This window comes from Hydra vulgaris, chromosome 01 (assembly GCF_038396675.1).
Source record: "Hydra vulgaris chromosome 01, alternate assembly HydraT2T_AEP".
NCBI lineage: Eukaryota > Metazoa > Cnidaria > Hydrozoa > Anthoathecata > Hydridae > Hydra > Hydra vulgaris.
In genome coordinates, this window is record NC_088920.1 from 63,789,519 (window position 1) to 63,809,237 (window position 19,719).

General features: G+C 28.8%; 1 protein-coding gene across 2 annotated transcripts in view; it reads right to left on the reverse strand.

Annotated features, from left to right (window-relative positions):
• Positions 1-1,349: 1,349 nt before the first annotated feature.
• LOC136075524 (uncharacterized) overlaps positions 1,350-19,719 on the reverse strand; it is an 82,070-nt gene continuing 63,700 nt past the window's right edge. Inside the window, exons 4-9 of one of the 2 annotated variants that reach the window (XM_065788913.1) lie at positions 11,667-11,726; positions 11,307-11,375; positions 10,531-10,696; positions 9,592-9,732; positions 9,043-9,192; positions 1,354-2,107 (exon numbers count right to left, since the gene is read on the reverse strand). In XM_065788913.1, coding sequence (XP_065644985.1) covers positions 1,599-2,107; positions 9,043-9,192; positions 9,592-9,732; positions 10,531-10,696; positions 11,307-11,375; positions 11,667-11,726 — 1,095 coding nt within the window. In that variant the 3' untranslated portion in view covers positions 1,354-1,598. Of the gene's footprint in view, positions 2,108-9,042; positions 9,193-9,591; positions 9,733-10,530; positions 10,697-11,306; positions 11,376-11,666; positions 11,727-19,719 lie in introns of both variants that reach the window. The other variant, XM_065788914.1, reaches the window with a different exon arrangement.

Here is a 19,719-nt window from a genome sequence, read left to right on the forward strand (position 1 = left end):
CACAAGGTTTTAACACTCGTTATTATCGTCAATATATATCGCTGAGTGAAATACTAGCAACGGCAATAGCAACTTCAAAGCGTTACTTGGCATTAAAAAATTTAATTAAGTTTTGGGACCAAAAAAAAAAAAAATCTAGACAAAAAGGGAATACTTTTAACGATATTATTAAGAGACGTCAACAAATTAAAAATTTTACTCTATTGAAATTCATTTAAATAAATATCTTTGCACAGGTATTGGAGTCATAGGATGTAGCCAAAAAAAATGTTGCGTCAGAATGTCGGTCATTCATCGCATGGCATTATATAGTATTCCTGTTGACCTTATAGGAAAAGCTTGTTTTTAACTTACTTTTTTCGCTTGGCCTGTGTTTTATGTTATTTCTCGTATTCAACGTATGAAACTGTATAAACTCGCGGCAATTATATGTAACAAACGCTCATGCTCTAGTCAACCTGCTGTACGTCTTGAAGAAATTTGTCCCATGTTCTAGTCAACCTGCAGTACGTCTTGAAGGAGTTTGTCTCAGATTAATCAAAAGAATCGCTACATCAATTGTTCACCTTCTTGGAGCTTTGTTTTTAGTTGGAAGTTCTGTCCGATGTCTTAGAAATTCGAGTAAGCTGTAACTTTTACACCCAAAATCAACATGGCTAAAGAGACTTTTGCGGGCTTTGGTAAATTTTCATAAAATACCTAGATATTGTACTTAGTTCTGAAGGAAATAATAATAAGAATGATAATAATAATAAAAAAATAGTAAATTATAATATTACTAGTAATAACAAAATAAAATTATAATTTTAATTATTATAGTAATTGTTATATAGTTAATATTTTTAATTTTCTTTTTTAAATAATTTATAATTATTAAAAAACAATAATTATTCAGTTAACTCATTAGTGTTTATCAATGGTTTATTACTTGTAATGCTATTATTAATAATAACTAATAGTAACTAATGCTATAATTAATAATAACTAGTAGTAATTAATGCAATTATTAATAATAACTAATAGTAATTAATGCTATTATTAATAGTAATTACTATATTAATCTTATTACTACTCTTAATAATTTTATCTGATTACATTACACGTTATGTTTTTACAATTATTGTAAATGATTCTGAAAGGAAAATTAATAGCTTGTTGTTGTTGTTGTCATGTAAAAAATTTATATCAAAAATTATACACATAAGTACAAATCTAATCTTTATTTACAAAGTAAAACTAAAAAAATCTTATTGTAATTATACAAATAAGTAATTTTAAAAATAAATAATTTGCATTTTTATTGTTCTATTACCTATGTAATTTTAGAACGTTAAAAAGGCTTTTAACTAACTTTGTAGAAAATTATAAAAATATTGTTCGATATAGTTAACAGTGTAGAAATTATAAAAATATAGTTCAATATAGCTACCCGTGTAAAATGTTATAACAATATAGTCCAATACAGCAAACGATGTGAATAATTAAATACTTATAGTTTTTTTCAATAATAAAAATATAGTTAACAGTGTAGAACATTGTAAAACAGTGTAAAAAACTTCAATTATTTTAAACCATATTAAACGTAGAATTCTTCCTTCTCATTGGTTGTTATTTAAGATGGACAAAGAGTTTTCATTAGCAATATCCTTTTTTGTGTCGCTGTTTCTTTTTATTGGTTTAGGTTTTAGCGTTGGGGGAGCATTCTGAGAACATTTTGGTGAAGTATCTGGCGTGAGCCTTAGAGGAAGTTTTGGTGTTAGATTAGGTGAATGTTTTGGCGAAGGACTTGGCGTGCGCTTTAGCGGAAGTTTTGAATTTTCAATATCAGAAGATGGTTCAAATTTATCGCGAGACTCATCCATGTCAGCAGGGAAAAATACTTGAACGAGATCTTTTGATTCTTCTATTGAATTTAAAGGATCAGTGGTATTTTTTGATTCAATTTCATTAATCGAAGAATCATAGGAACTATCATCACTAGATTCACTAGACCAATGATTTGATTGATTTTCATCATAACCATCATCATCATTTAAAGGAAGATAGTAGTCGAATTCACTATCACTGGATTGGCAGTATTTTGATAGTTTCTGTTTCATTTCAGTAACTAGATATAAATATTTATTTATATAAGGGAGCGTCAATAAAGTACGTTCGCAGACATAAGGAAAAGGTAAGGGATGGGGGAGGGGGGGAGGGGTTACCCAAAACCGTATAACTGCGTACAAAGGTAGGGATTGTTCAAGACAGCGAGTACGTTCGCGGTTTGACCGTCTTTTCAAGAACTTTTCTTAAAAATCGATTTCTATTTTTTTAACAAAAAGCAACGAATTTCTCGAGTTAAAAGAATATTTTGTTTTTTTTCTGACTTCAGTAAATGAATAATTAGGGAAGAAAAGAAAAAGCCTTTTTTTTTTTGAATTATAGTTTGATTTGTCCTAATCGAACTAACGTCAACCTCTAACAGTTTAAGGTTTTCGCTTTAACGAAATTGAATCGTTTGCATAAATCATTATTTTCTAAACAAACAAAAACTTTTTTTCCATTCGAAAACGGATACATTATATTTCAAAAAAAACTTATTTGGTTAATTAATTTTGGTTTGTGGCTCACTCTTTTTTTTGTATGTCGTATGGTTTTGAAGGTAACAAGAAAAATACCTTTAATTAATTGTTAACATACACAACACAACAAAATCAGTATCAGCACGCACAGTTTTCGAAAAAAAAAAAAGATTCGCACTTGTATGAAAAATTCTAGAAAAATGCAAAAAGAAAAATAAACATTCAGCGCCGTCTTTGTCGGCGAAATGAAACTCAATTGTATTTTATTTGACTCAGTTCGAAAGGATTGAACCTAATGAGCCAATTTTTGTAAAAGTTTACAAACTTTTTCGCTCACGCAATTTTCTATACATTGAGTTTAATTGACTAGTAAAACAAATCGCCCTGTACGACTAGTACAGTGCAGTTTGATTTACCAGTCAATTAAATTCAATGTATTTAAATAATGTAATTAAGATTTGATTTACTAAGAACAGTCACATAAATTTATTGATCATCATTGGACGATTTGATTTCTTTATATCCAAATTGATCAGTTTTAAATGTCAAGAATTTAGAACAGCTCATTTTTTGATATTTCTTAATTAGATATAACACCTGACAAGAAGGATGAACAAATCCGGCGTAAGTTAAGAGTTTGGCATGTTAGTCTTTTCGATAAGCTTGCTTCATATGGTGTATATGGAAAGTTTCGAGGATTATCAAATCATTTTTTTCTAATCGCAAAATCATTCTAGATATTCTAATACTCTTCTTCATTTTCAGTAATTTCTGGGGTACCTCAAAATTTTATACTTGGTCCTGTTTTTTTTCTAATCTACGTTAATGATCATCTTGACAACCTTACATCTATTTGCTGACGACTCAACTTAGAACAAGCAGCCTATGTTGAATCTGATTTCACTTCTGTAACAGGTTGCAGCTTACAGTGTCTCGTTAACTTTAACTTAAACTTTAACGTTAACTTTCAACTCCAACAAAACTGAGTTATTTACTGCAAACGAATATTACAATACTGTTAGCATTCCTATATTAATGAATGGCAATCCTCTCACCGAGTTCTCTTCTTCAGGGGAGAATGGGGTATTGGCGAACACCTAAGCGGGAATACGAATTAAAGACACCAGTTAAACAATATTGATCATACTTATTGCTTATTATTTCGTCTAACTACTCAGTCACAAACCCCCAAAAGCAATTTTTATATCTTATTATAAAATAAAAATTTAGGCCAAAAACAAAACCATTTGTATTCGGAATTACCCTACATACGTGGAATAATTCCGAATGCATCTTGGTATAATTACAAACACTGTTGTGCAATAACGAAAAAAATGCTTGTTGTAATAACTAAGTGCAAAAATCACAGACAAAATCTCAGGATATGCTCACCTCCATCTCGCAGATTATGAAACTATCCATCGCAACTAAATACAACTCTTTTAAAATTAATATTTAATTTTTTAGTTATTAAAATTTTCAAAAATAAATACAAAAATCACAAACAAAATCCAGGGACGTACTTTCACCAATTGTGCACATTTGTGCAACCAGGACTGGCATTTATGACACATGTTCCAGTCTTCTATGGGTGGATCCTTATACTTTTCTTTGCAAATTAAACAAAAAAGTTCTGTATCACCTCAGGCATCTCTTTTTTTCTTTACATGATGGTACATAATCAGCCTCTAATAGATGTGTTTAATAAAAGTGTTTCTTTCTCTTTTTACTTTTATCAGTAGTATTTTTACTTCTTCCTTCTTACTTTTATTTTGCTCTAAAATATTTTTCATCGGCGAACTAGTAATAATAGTGGAATGTTTCTTTCTTAAACATTCTCTGTTTTTTTTCACTCTATTAAATGAAATTCTAACAATTTATCTTTTAAAATCTAACATTTTAATAATATAATCTAACTATTTATCTGTTAAAATTAAATGTGATAAAAGTAAGAAACACTAAAGTTCTAGCCGCCTGACGTCCGTGTGTTATGAATGACACTTTAGACGTTCGAAATCACCCCACTAAGATTGTTCGTTATTTCCCCGCAGACACAAACAAATGAAATACGATTAATTAGATATTGAGGTTGTATTGACATACCGAAAATATAATACGTGTTAAAAACTCCTTGATTATGGTACTTTGCAACAACAACAACAAAAGGAGTGATTTTATATCCATAGAAGCTACAGCAGGAAGGTTTCTCAAGCAAAAAATTACATGAAATTATCAGGAAAAATTAGAAATTAGAATTGGGAACAACAAGCGCAGCTTTACTACATACTGCACGTCTGGAACTGAGTTTGGAACCCCCTCTAAGCAGGCAAAAAATTTTTTTCAACTATCTTCTTCTATTACCAGCAATTGCAATACTGCCAAAAATAGTTAAATGCTACAAGTTATGTTGCTCACCATTTAATGCAAATTGGCTGAAAACCATCCCACAACATTTCATTCCATTTCCGGGCATCTACGAATACTGCAAGAATGATTACAATTCAATGAAAGGATATTTTACTTTTAAAAAGATGTATCAAACCGATCAAGGCTTGCAACACTGGTGCATTGCTTTTTGCTACAATATATAACTAAAGAATCCCTTAAGTAGAAAACTATACCATTTGATGAGTTTTGTCATTTGTTGAAAATGAAAGCTTTTAAATAAAATTTGCGACAAGTGCAATAAATACGAACCCAACAAGGCTGCAAATAAATGACACAAGCAAGCACACAATAAAACAAATGATTGAAATAGAGAACAAGAAGATCTAAGTGAAAGTGAATATAGAAATAAATTTTTTAATTAAGTACAAAAAAATTTTAAAATAACTAAAAGTAAAAGTCTTTTTTGTTTTTAATGTTTTGAAACTTTTTAGGGGAAAAAGGGGTTTCCATTTTGTAATAAATGACGGAAAAAAATACATACTAAAACTTTTTAGCCCCTGTGTAATAAGTTAATAAACTCACAACAAGAGGAAATCCACTGTTATTCCAAATGGTAGCCCTCTCAGCTATCAATTTTAAATTCACGACAGGAGGTAATTCACTGTTATTGAGATGGTAACCCTCTAATCAAGAGAGTAGACAATATGAATTAAGGAATGAATTTAAATTTTCTTTAACAGCGTGTAATAAGTTAATAAACTCACAGCAAAAGGTAACCCACTGTTTTTCAGGTTAGAAGCACTCCCAGCTATCAATTTTAAGTAGACAAAATAAATTAAGGAATGAATTTAAATTTTCTTTAACTTTCTTAAATTAGTGTAGCAAGCTTTCTAACACTTTTTGGAACTCTTTGAATGAGTGATAAAAACAGAATAACAAAAACTAAAAATAACGAAAACATTAAAAATTTGAAGACAGAAATCAATAAAGCAGCTGAGTGAAGCAAGCCTATCGGTGACTGGCCTCTTATTGTCAAACAGGCTATACAAAAAAAGAAATCTAGAGCAGAGCAGCTGATGGTAATAAATGTAGCCACCAATGATTTAGACAAGAGAAAGAGAAGAGTAAAAATTGTCATTATTTATGGAGTAGCTGAATCAACTAAAAAAAGCATAGAAATGAAATCAAAAGAAGATGAGTCAAAAGTAAATAAAATTTTTAGGCTCATAAATCAAGAGAATGTAATACCAAAGTTTGTTAGACGGCTGCAATCTAATACCAATCAACCAGGTCCAATTCTTGTTGAATTAGCTGAGGATATTCTTCACAACACAATATTAGCATCAGCTCAAAAATTGAGAAGCTAAAGTAAAGATATTTACCTTTGTCCAAATTTGATTGAGGCTCAGAGACTTCAAAACTTTAACCTGAGAACTGAAAGAAGTAAAATGAATCAAGCAAGAACAGACAATGATTCTTTTTGGTATAACATCTGTTACAATAAGATTGTCAAATTAAAAAAAATCAGATCAACATAATTTATTTACATAATTGATAGTCAGATGGCAATGAAATTAAAAAGCTGTAATGTTTATACCTAAATGCTATCTCTCTCAATCTCTCTCAATAACAAATTAAATGACTTTAAAGCGGTAATTGAGCAATAAAACCAATTTTTGTGTTTTAAAGTGAATTTATTTTGATAATGACAAGTATTTACTTTGATGATGTAGAAAGGCCAAATGATTTTTTAGATATGGCAGAAGCTAATGTTGTTTTCAGTCTTGCATCCAAATATAAAGACAAAAATAAATTCAAAGACTTGCTGATCATAGGCAATTTAAATTTCCCATTAATTAGCTGGTCAAATGGGTGTGTTGATGCAATTTCGATTGAGAATGGAATTGAATATAAATATACAGATATTTTAAATGATAATTTTTTTATCAGCAAATTAACATACCAACTTTCCAGATGTCAGATAAACAACTTGTGAATACCTTAGATTTGGTCTTTACAACTTAGTCAGAAAGTGTTTATGAAATAAATTAAAAATTTGTTTTGGGAAATATAAATAGAGGTTATTTAAAAATATGTTTCAGTTTCATCTTGTCTGATAAAACAATCTGTGACAATAAAAGCAAGCAAAGATTTATGTTTGCTAATTCCAATTTTGAATTCATATCTTATCTAATTTCAAATGTTGACTGGATACAATGCTTCAGTAATAAGAATGCACAAATGTTTGAAGGACTGATTTTTTACACCAAGTTTCACACCAAAAATCAGCCTGGGTTAATGCTAGGTTAAAGTTTCTCATTAGAAGGAAACAAAATTTAAGATATAAAAACTGCTCATGTAAATCGAAAGACCTGGTGTTGAAATCTTAATACAAAAGGATTTGCCAAAAAGTAGCAGACAAGATTAAAAAAGTGCGACAAAATTTTGAGTTTAATTTGGTAAAAACAGGCACCAAGTATTCTAAGCTTCTCTACAGCTACACAACAAGCAAAAAAAGTCAAAGATTCTAAAAAACATAAAAAGGGAGCAAATGGTGAAACTTCTCAAAATTCAATAGATATTACTGATATCTTAAACAAATATTTTCAAGCTGCATTTGTGAAAGAAGATAATGGTTTTTTGCCTTCTTTTGATTTAAGAACTACTGAAACATTCATTATGACAATTTAAGATTTTACATATGAAGATGTCCATCTAAGGTTAAAAAACTTGAAAGAAAACAAACCAAATGGTGTTGATAATTTACATTAAGCTATTTTAAAGAATTGTGCATCAGCCTTCGCCGTTCCACTTACAAATATTTTCAAAGAGTTGTTTGAAACCAGCAAACTGCCAGTGCATTTAGAAAACTGCCAGTGCATTTAGATCGGCAAATATTACTCCTCTGTACAAAAAAGGCAAATAAAAACATAGCAGGGAAATTACCAACCGCTATCACTCACTTCAATTGCATGAAAAAAATCAACTATGAGAAGTGTCTAAAAGCTCTAAACTTGACTACCTTGACAAAAAGAAGACAAAGAGGAGACATGATTCAACATTTAATTTTTTTATTAGGTGCCCCAAGAAGTCCTTACAGTCTTATCACAGAGCACCGCGGTTAAACATTTAATGGAAGTTCACGCCTCCTTCCAAACTGATGTCGCAAATCTTACCCAGAGGTGGGGCAACTTTTTGAATTCTTTAGCAGTTTCAACGATTTGGAACTCAAACGAGAGGTCACCGCTTTAAATTTGTCAAAAAAATCACTAAACAAGGGTGTCAAGAAAACTCTATATTAGATCCAATTTATGGACCAATGACATGTCGAAAGTTGCAGTGATCAAGGAAAAAGTCTAGGAAAGTTAGAGTCATTAATTGTTGCGCTACTAAACTGTTGTTAGTGTCAAGTATAAATGTGATGAATAGACAGTATCATCGATGGAGCAGAACTATTCGTTTTATAAGTAGTTGCCATGTGGTCTGTATTATAAGGGTAATAAACATACATTATAGATATAAGTGTGTTATGAACGTCTCAAGTATGGTATGGATTCGCGCCTTATAGTACAGTATGAACATCAGAAGACCTCCAGCTTTCATTCGAGACTGGTATCCCAAGTATGCCCAATGAGTTGGTTAATTCACAATCAACAGTTTTAAAGCTGATCTTGATTGCTGAATGAGCAATTAAGACCAACCAAGAGCAATAATTAAGATTATTGCAATAGAGCAAATCAGCTGTGTGTTGTGAATCATGCTCACTAACTCCCACAATTTATGGCAATTACTAATATTAATACTAAATAATGCATATGTAAGCAGACAGGGTGTAGTTAAAAGCATACAGGTGCATACGTGGAAAGCATCTTACATCAGTGTTTTTACTGAGTATGTACTTTAAAGACACCATAAATAAAATTTTAATTTTATTGTATTTTAGAAGTAGTAAAATTTTTATAAGTATTAAACTTTTTTTATTGCCAATTCCCATAGATAATATAAAAAATGCTGTGGTGAGGGGTTAACAAATATTAAAAAATTTAAAATTTAATTTTGAAAAAGATAAAAAGACTAATTAAAATCATACCAACATCATCAGACTGTATAGGAACATATGTTTTAATTTCTGGAGCAGAAATTGTGCGTGGCTTGATTGGTTTAATGTAACCATCAGACATATTTTTGGTTAAAAATTTAGTTTGAAAAGCTGGCAAGGTTGAAGAATATCTTTTTTTCTCTTAAAGCAAAAAGTTTATAAATAAATTAACAATATATTTTGTGCTTTTAAATATTCAACAGTGAAAAAGTAGTTATAACACTTAATTTTTTTCCAGTAAAATAACTCTATTGCACCGAAACGGGTTGTTAACAACCTCATAGTAGTAAATCAACTAATAAAGGATTTAAAAATCAAAGCTATTAATAAAAACTACTTGCATTTATGTTTTAAATAATAACTTAATGTTTGGTTTCTAAAGTAGCTGGGATTATCTAATTTTTGATTCCGGAATAGTCAAATAAAAGACAAAATTCCTAATTAATATTTGTTTTCAAAATTTTAACATTTTCAAAGTGTATAAAAAGAATAACAAAAGACATATCTAATACTTTTTTTAAACAACGTAATAATGCTTACCGTGATTTGGTACAAAATATACAGGAAAGCCTTCTTTAGAATTAAAATAAGGAACTTTTTTTGATTTCTGCTTCTGATTTGGTATAACAACTTGTATTTCATTCATTAGATCCTTGATTTGTTCAGCATTTGTATGGAGTCCTTGAAGAATAAGTTTTATTGTATCAACTTTTATATAACATAAAATAACATTACAGCTATTAATTTAAAAATTTTGATTTCCTTTTTGCAGAGGTCACAGGCACAGGTCTGAGGGGGAAGTGCAAACTATTCCTTCAGACCATAAACTTAGTGAGAAGTGGAGTTTAAGCAATAAATCAGAAATTTTTAAAAGATCCTCTTCCAAATTTTTTGTTAATATGTGTCTTTTTATGCAACGCAATGCATTGATATGCATTAATATATATATAAATACATATATATTTATATATCAATTTTTAAGAAACAGTAATCAAATGTTTTTAAAATTACTGGTCTTATACGTATAAATGTTTTACAAAGTTAAGAGAACTTTAAATATTTATGTTCTTGCATATAGTGGGGGTATATTTAGAAAATATCATATCTTCAATACTGCTTACATTAGTGAACTGCATTTGAAACTTTTTAAAATATTTGAAAATTTGTTGAAACTCCAAAAGCAGTGTTTTAAAAATATTAATGTTTTATATTGTGGTGGTATATATAGAAGATATCACATTTTTACATATATGTAAAATTTAATTACATTTATATGGTTAATTACATCTCTATGGTTAATTACATCTATGAGGTTTATAACATCTTTATGGTAAAAATTACATCTATATAGTAAATTTGTAATAAATACTATACAATATATTTAAGATATATATATACTTACATACTTTGATATAAGTATATATATATAATATACTTTACATAAAACTGTCTTGGGACTGGGTAGTATCAAAGAAAAACCTGTTTGTTGCGATTCAATTATATTTTCTGAATCGTTAAAATGGACTGGGAAATCTGATAACTTTTTAATGATGTCCATTGCAGTTGAGAAGATGGATTCTGATTTGTGAATCAACTTCAAATGTGAGTTCATTACAGATAGAAGTGAATTTCTTAACACAGTATTCTAAAAAAAAATGGTTTTCAAAATATATAAATATAAAACTTCAAAAATTTTAAATTAAAATTTTAAAAGAATAATAAAAAAAACATAATGTGGATTAAAACCCCAAATATTATCTTTCATTAACCATTCTTTAAATAGTAAGGATAACTATTTTTGTCATTGTAAAGTATTCAAAGTGAAGGTTGTATTTTCTTAGTTTCTTGTGTAAAACTACTATTTTTTAAAATTTCATATTAATTCAACAAAATAGTTAACTACAGTAGTATAAGATATGAAGTAGTAAACTGCAGCAGTATAAATATGAAGTAGTCTGTAAAAATTCTTTTAACTGTACATAAATAATTTACATGTTGTACATCATGTGCACAAACTTTGACATTACATAAATAATAGGAAAACTGTTAATAACAAGGTCTACTGTCTTATTTTGAATTTTTGTCACAAGATGCAGATATTTTATATTCTAATGGTTTAATTAAATGAAAAAAAAATAAAAAAAATTATTTTTATGTAATTTTTTCTTTTTACAAATGACCATGTAGTTTGTAAACAAAAAATTTACAAAAAATAAAAAAATAAAATCAAAGGCAATTTAACATAAAAAAATTACCTTATGAATCTCAGCTTGAAATTTTTTTGATTTTAAAGCAGACTTTCCTTCAACGATATTTTCTTCAAGCTCAAGATAAATTTTTTATAAAAAAATATCTTTAGAAGAAAAAATATCTGAATAATAAAATTCTTCTGAAGAAAAAATAATTTGATATAAAAATTTGAATTTTTTTAATATTGTTATTATATATTACATGTAATCTGCAAAAAGATAATTAAAAAAAAAATTATAACAAGATAATGTAATTTATTATGATAATTATAAGTATTTTGAAAATAGATATTAAATTAACGAAACTTTGCAAACTTTATAAATAATGAAATACGGTTTTAACACGTAATAAAAAAAAAAACAAACCTTTTTAAGGTAGTTTTCAGTACTTTTGTCGAATTTCTTGATATCTTCAGAACCAATTATCTACAAGCGCAAAGCATTATTATTTAAATTTTAGTTAAATATAAGTAAATTATAACATGTATGTATGTACATATATATATATATATATATATATATATATATATATATATATATATATATACACATACATGGTACAGGATTTAATATTGAAAAAAGATTGGTTACACGATAAATTTTTATTGGATGAGAATAATTCTATAAACTAGGGAGTGTTAAAATGCAGGTTTCAAATGCTGGTCTACAGTAATTAGAAAAATGAAATATGCCAATTACAGCCCTCGAAATTAGGAAAAAAAGTAAGCAATAAAACAGACCTAAAACCGCTTTAGATTGACATCAGGTTGACAAAATGTTTTTAAACAAGGTTTGATAAATAATGCAAAATATGGATGAGTTTGCAGACTTGGTTTTCAAATGTCGACGCTTGCTAAAAATTTATATAAATGAACGAAAGTTTTACCGATTTTATTTTAATTTCTTTTTTTATAGTTTAAATAAAAGATTAGTATTTAGATTTTAAATTGAACGTTGGTTTGTCACTTTTAAATATTTTATTAGGACTTTAATGAAAAGTTTGTGAACGTTGATTTGTCATTTACTTTTAAATATTTTATTAGGACTTAAATTGAACGTTGGTTTGTCATTTACTTTTAAATATTTTATTAGGACTTAAATGAAAAGTTTGTGAACGTTGGTTTGTCATTTACTTTTAAATATTTTATTAGGACTTAAATGAAAAGTTTGTGAACGTTGGTTTGTCATTTACTTTTAAATATTTTATTAGGACTTAAATGAAAAGTTTGTGAACGTTGGTTTGTCATTTACTTTTAAATATTTTATTAGATTTTAAATTGAACGTTGGTTTGTCATTTACTTTTAAATATTTTATTAGGACTTAAATTGAACGTTGGTTTGTCATTTACTTTTAAATATTTTATTAGGACTTAAATGAAAAGTTTGCTTTTACATTATTTTTTTGTAATGTATTATTTAATTTAAAATTTAATTGAAATGTCAATTTTTTTGTTTTTATTTTAATTATTTTATTATTCGTTAAAATGTTTTTTTGTGTTTTTAAATTAATTTGATCAGAATTTAAATGAATGTTCATTTTACCTATATTAATTATTTTATATAAAATTTTCATTAAATTTTATAGTTAATCCTTTTAATCATTTTACTTAGAATTTACATAAAACTTTTTTTTGTTTTTCATTTAATTATCTTATGTCGAATTTACTTAAAATGTTCTTTTTTTCTTTTTTCCTTATTTAAAATTTAAATAAAATGTTCAATTTGCCATTTTAAATTTATTTAAAATAGCAAATAAATTTAGGCAGAATGCTAAGTGCTGGAATTATAATGTATGCACGATAGCAAAAAAAGACAACAAAAAATCAATAATGCATTTTAATGGCAAACATTAACTGAACTAAACAAATAAATGTCTAAGCCACATAAGGACTGTTATGACTTTAGGTTAATTAACTCAATTTAAAAACTGCATAGTTTATTGCTTAGGAGGCCGTACTTTATCTATGAATGAGTCAAATTCTGTATAAACAGATAAGGCAGAACTATTTGCAAAGAACTTCTCTTCTAATTTGACTCTCGAATTTTATGGCCATTCACTTCCTTCCATTCCAATTAAACAGGTTAACTCATTGTTTGACATTTAAATCACTCCAGTTTCCATTGCTAAAGTCATATCTCAATTAAACTCTTCTATAGCTGGTCCAGACAACACTACTATCATAGTCTTACAAAATTGTTATCCAGAAATCTTTTCAATTCTCTCTAAAGTATTTAATAAGTGCTGGACTGAATCATGTCTTCCTGCTAGCTGAAAAATGGCATCTGTTAATCCAGTTTTCAAAATATCTAGAGAACCAACACCCCCTACAATTATCGTCTGATCGATCTTCTTTCTGTTATTAGCAAGGTTTTTGAGTCTTTGATAAAAAAATTTTTCACATCCCATCTTGAGCCAAATAACTTGCTGTCAGACAATCAATATGCTTTTTGATCCTCTCGCTCAATGGCTGACATGCTAACTGCTGTGACTGAAAGAACTTATTGTGAGTTAGATGGAGGTGGAGAGGCACGGGCTATTGCTGGACGTTTCTAAAGCACTCGACAAGTTTGGCATGCTGGTCTTTTACATAAACCTGTTTCATATGGTGTATATGGGAAAGTTTTTGAGATGATCAAATCGTTTTTTTCTAATTGCTTTATTAAAGTTATCATGGAAGGCCAACACTATTCTCCATTACCAGAAACTTCTGGGGTACCTCAAGGTTCTATTATTGGTTCTGTTTTGTTTCTTATCTATATTAATGATATTCACAACAACCTTACATCTAAAGTAGATCTTTTTGCTGATGACTAAACTTTATAATCCTGTCTTGACAAAAAGTCTTCTCTTTTTAATCGCTTAAAACAGGCAGCCAATCTTGAATCTGATCTCACTGTAACAGATTAAGGCTTACAGTGGCTTGTAAATTTTAACTCCAACAAAACTCAGTTATTTACTGCAAACAACTCAGTACTGTCGACATTCCTTTATTAATGAATGGCAACCCTCTCACTAAGTCCTCTTCTTTATGCTTCTTGAATTATCATTTACTACTGACCATTCATGGAAACCATACATACAATCAATTGCTAAATTAGCATCTGGTAAGGTTGCTTTCTCTCTGCCTATTCAATTCTCTACTTCTACGAATCTCTTATTTTTTAATGTATGTTGTCATATTAGAGCTGGTTCTTCTAATGATGCTCTTTCTCTTCTAGTCAAGGTCCAAAAACGCATTGTAAACCTAGTAGGACCTGCTCTATCTGCTAAGCTTAAGCCTTTTTTCCATCGACATAAAGTTGCATCTCTTTCTCTTTTCTACAAATCTTATCATGGTTGCTGCAAAAGGAGCTATCATCTCTAGTTCTATTAACCAAAACTCATCTTTGCTTGACTCGTCTTTCAGCAAATCTTATCCTTTTACTGTATCTGACCCTGCATGCTCTAAAAATTTTTGTTTGTCTAGTTTTTTTCGCTGCACTTTTATTTGTCTTGTTTTTTTTGCAACCCTTTGGAACTCCCATCTTCATGTTTATCTGAATAGTATAACCTATAACTTTTCAAGTCTTTTATCGACCATTTTGTTACTCTTTAACTCTATTCTTTGTTTCTAGTAACTCCTAACTTAATAGTGGCTGCTTGCAGTGTTGTTGGGAGTGAAACTAAGTTAAAAAAAAATAAAAAATAAAGGAAGCTATAGGTGATTTCCCAACATCAAAAATATTATCACTGCCAACTAATGCCGCAACCAACAAATTAATCATGTATTTGCCGAAGAATTTTGTAATGCCTTTTAGAAAGAAAATGTCTTCAAAACAACATAGTATACTGATATTGATATTTCATTAATCATTACTTTTACTCATTTCATTTTTTTAATGTTACATCTTTTTTTTTAATTACAAAAACTTCACCACAAAATAGCAGATTTAATTATAACACAATACTTTTAAAGAATGTTGGTGCAAACACAAAAACTTATTCCAATACGAGAGTAAAGTAAATTCAACAGAGCTTTCCAAACTTTTGTGGGAAATTAAAAAAAGGGATATACAAACCTATTATAACATGGAAAATTGTTGATGAAGTGCAACTATTAAAATTTTGAGGAAAGTTTTGTGTAACTAAAAAGTACCACATAATAACGTCAAAATTAAAAGTATTAAACAAAAGAAATAAGCAGGTATCAAAATGTTGCCATAAAAACAAATGATTTAGCAACAACTTTAACATTATCCAAGCACTACATAGCTTTTGGTGAATAATTTTGTTGTTGTTGAGATTGTTTGTAACATCTGATTATTGAAAAGTAAAGAAACTTGACATGTTTCTTTAATAACCAGGTATGACTATTTAATTTTAAAATAAAGATAAAGAGATGCAACCTTAGCATCTGCAAAGGTTGCATCTCTTTATCGTGCTCTCCACTTTTATACTCTGGATTCTGTTCTTTATCTCTATTGTAAACATAGTTGGACTTGCTCTTGCAGCCAACCTCCAACCATTGTCACACTGTCATAATTTTGCTTCTCTTTTCTATAAATACTATGCTCTAAAGAGCTATCATCTCTTGTACCATTAACTAAAATTCATTCTTGTGTTACTCAACATTCTATTAAGTCTCATCCTTTTACTATAACTGTTTCTAAGTGCTCCCAAAATTCTTATACATCTAGTTTTTTCTTTGAACATCAGTTCATTGAAATTATCTTCTTTTCCTGATTCATATAATTAGCAATCTTTCATGCCGTCTGCTAATAGTTACCATTTCATTAACTTTGTCAACTTTTCATTAATTTTGTTAACTTCATCTTTTCTCTTCCAGTAGGAAAAAAAAAAGGTGATATAAAATTTTCAGAATCAAAACTTTGGTTTTTTTCAAGCTTGCCCTTGTTCTATATGACAATAGTAATTATTGGGCGAAATTTGAAGCAAATTGGATAATGGTTAGGGGTTGCCATGTTTTGTCACATTTTTGGGTGAAAAAAAAAAAAAATTTATATTTATTTTTCATTTAGTTAATATTATGTGGACTGCTAATGTTTATTGTTTAAAAACAATACTACTTTATAAATATTTAGTACAATACTTTTGTGTACTACATATGTACTAGACTATTAAAATTCAATTATCTATCATTAACAGTCATCTTCAACTTAGATCCAACTGGAAATTCCTTTGGGTGAAGATCAACCAATTGAAGAAAAAACTGCCAATTCAACTAAATGTTCAGAAAAATACTGAGGTGGTGATAAAAGGCTTTTGCTGTAGCAGTTGCGATTGTACATGTTGAATATTCTTGAATCCATTAAAGAAGCTTGGCATCATTGAATGGTGCTTATTCAGCTTAATGGAGCTTCATTCCAAAACTGTCCATATATAAATATTTTTCCACAAATAGACTTATCTCTGTTATTACTTTTTTTCCATTTTAATAATCTGTAATAATAAGTTGATCCTGAAACAAATACATTTTTAAACAATATATATCATTGCCATCCAACATGCATTGTGTATCACACCCGGAGCCCTAAACTTTACATTTAACTCTGATATTGTAGTTGATCCACCTAGAAAAATAATACACAAATTCAAAAGTAACCATCCCTAAGGTTGTTGACCTTTAATTGCTTCACAATAGTATACTAATGCTTCTTCACGGAGTTTGATAAGAAAATCACAGTTAAAAATTTCCTTATTCCCTGTAGAGAACAGCTCTTTGTTGATTGCTGGTTGTTTCTGAAAACGGTTAAGAAGTCCCACTTGAGGTCCTCCACTGGCTTCAAATGCAGTTGTAAAAATGATGGAAAGCATAACTTCAACACATGGTGCCTGCATGCTATACATATATGATTATAGTTAAAATTTTGCTCCATTATTGTGCAAGCACCAATGTTCAACCCAGTGTTAAATGAAGTAATTTCAAAAATCAGTATCCGAAAATGTTCATTCAATTTCCAATCTTCAAGAGTTTTCATACCAGCATCAGCCTGTTGCTCACCTGTACCTTGATCAATCTTTGGAAAGGTCAGCAATTTTTCCATTCCACCACCAGACACAAGGATGGCAATTCTATCCACTTATTGTTGACCACCATTGATATCAGGTAAGAGCTTTCCATCCCAATGCAAAAGAAGTAGATCATTTGGAGAGAAATTTACCTTGTTAGTCATAGTCACCACTTCACAAATCAATTGCCTTGTTCTGCAGATTTTTCTGTACAACAATGACAAATCTTTTACTGAGTGACCAAGAGCCTAAGCCAATGTTCCAACCACAAAGAGTGCATGGCTTTCAGAAATATTAACTCGATCAAGAGATGATACAAAATTATCTAATTTTTTTTTGAACCACTTGTGCTGGAAGTGGAAGGAATCTGATTTCATCATCATCCAAGGAACTAGAGCTACTTGCACTCACTATGTCAACTGCTTATGAAGGAGCTCGTTCAGCTCTTTCTATTAATTCAGCTTTACTGCTTTGACGCCTCATTTCCATTTTAGTTTCTCAAACTCATTTCCGTGCTTCCTTAGCTATTTAATTCCAATCAATTCCTGCCATACTACAACTGAATGTATCTTCTTGTTGTTGGTGTAAGAATTCTTTATCTTTATCATTTTTTATAACTTCTGATGCATTTTAGTTGATATATCAAAAAGTTCTTCAAGGTCAGCCTGACAAATTCCTTCTTTCAGTTAACACCAGTCCAATTTTGATCCTCTGTGTTTTTTAGCACCAGATAATTGTTATGAAGTTTTATTTTTATTTTATCTGCATTATTAATTCTTTGATTTGGTATTTTTTCTCTCCCATATATTAAGAACTGCTTCAATTGTTGCCCGCATACTTTTTTTCACTTCTTGTTTTTCTTCTAAATGGTGGAAAAGCAATCTTTGAAGAACAGTTAATTATTATTTTAATATTCTTGTATAAACAATTTTAAAATGTATTCTACATAATAGAATACAATGTTCTTAAAACAATGTTCTCACAAGAACAGTGCAAAAATAAATTAGTAGAAAATCACTTTTGTTAAACAATTCCCTACTAATTTTTATATATATATATATATATATATATATATATATATATATATATATATATATATATATATATATATATATATATATATATACACATATATATATATATATATATATATATTTGTGTATATATATATATATATATATATATATTTAGAGCAGCCGTGGCGCAGTGGTAGCGCATTTGCCTCAGTAACATAAGATCTGTGGTTCAAACCCCACCTCTGGGCATGTTTTGCGAGATTGGTTAGGAAGGAGGATTGACCTTCCTATTAAATGCTCATCCACGGTGCTCTGTGATAAGACCGTAAGGACTTCTTAGGGCACCTAAAAGATAAATAAATTAATAAATAAATATATATATATATATATAAATATATATATATATATATATATATATATATATATATATATATATATATATATATATATATATATATATATATATATATATATATATATATATATATATATATACATATATACACACAGCTATGCACAAAAGTTTAATTGAGATTTTTTTATACCTATGTGCCAGTTTTTCTGACATTAAGTTTAACAGATATAGATTATGAGTTGTTATTTTTGTGTGTTTTGCTATTTATATTTGTATCGACAAAATAGACAAACAAAAATCACACATACAACACTGTTTCTGTAAAACTGATTAAACGTTATACAATGTATACTACTGATGACATAAAAGTTTAATTGAGTTAATTAATTATACATTTTTCACACTTGATAACTAATTATTATACTTAATTACCGCTATAAATTATAAATATAAAGAGTACTCATAATTCTTAAATAAAAAAATAATTTTAAAATTACAAAAAAATATTTTAATTTCTAAAGAATAACTGCAATATTTTAAATTTTAATTTGCTTGCAAATGGGTAGAAAAGCAGTGTCAGAGAACATCAAATGGCAAATTATTGGACTTGTCCAATCAAAGAATCATAACAACATTGAAATTAGTAAACTTATATGTGTTTCTGAATTTTGTGTGAAAAAACCAGTGAAAACTTGGAGCTAACGGATAACATCATTGACATGCCTTGTTCCTGAAGTCCACTGTAGCTTAGGCACAATGACAAAAGTAACATATTCAGAACCAGTAGAAAAAACCCTAGGCTCAGCAACAAATAGCTAGCTCAAACATTCAACCAATCCTTTTCTAATCAAAATGTAAGCAAAGAACTTGTTAGAAGAACATTAGCAAAAAAAGGTACTCGGTCTTACATTGCAATAAAATGGTGCAAAGAACGTATGGATTGGGCAGTTGGAGATTGGGCAAATGTGACTTGGAGTGATGAGTAAAATTTTCAGGATGTAAACCGCTAAGGAAGAATATATGTTAGAAGATTTGCAA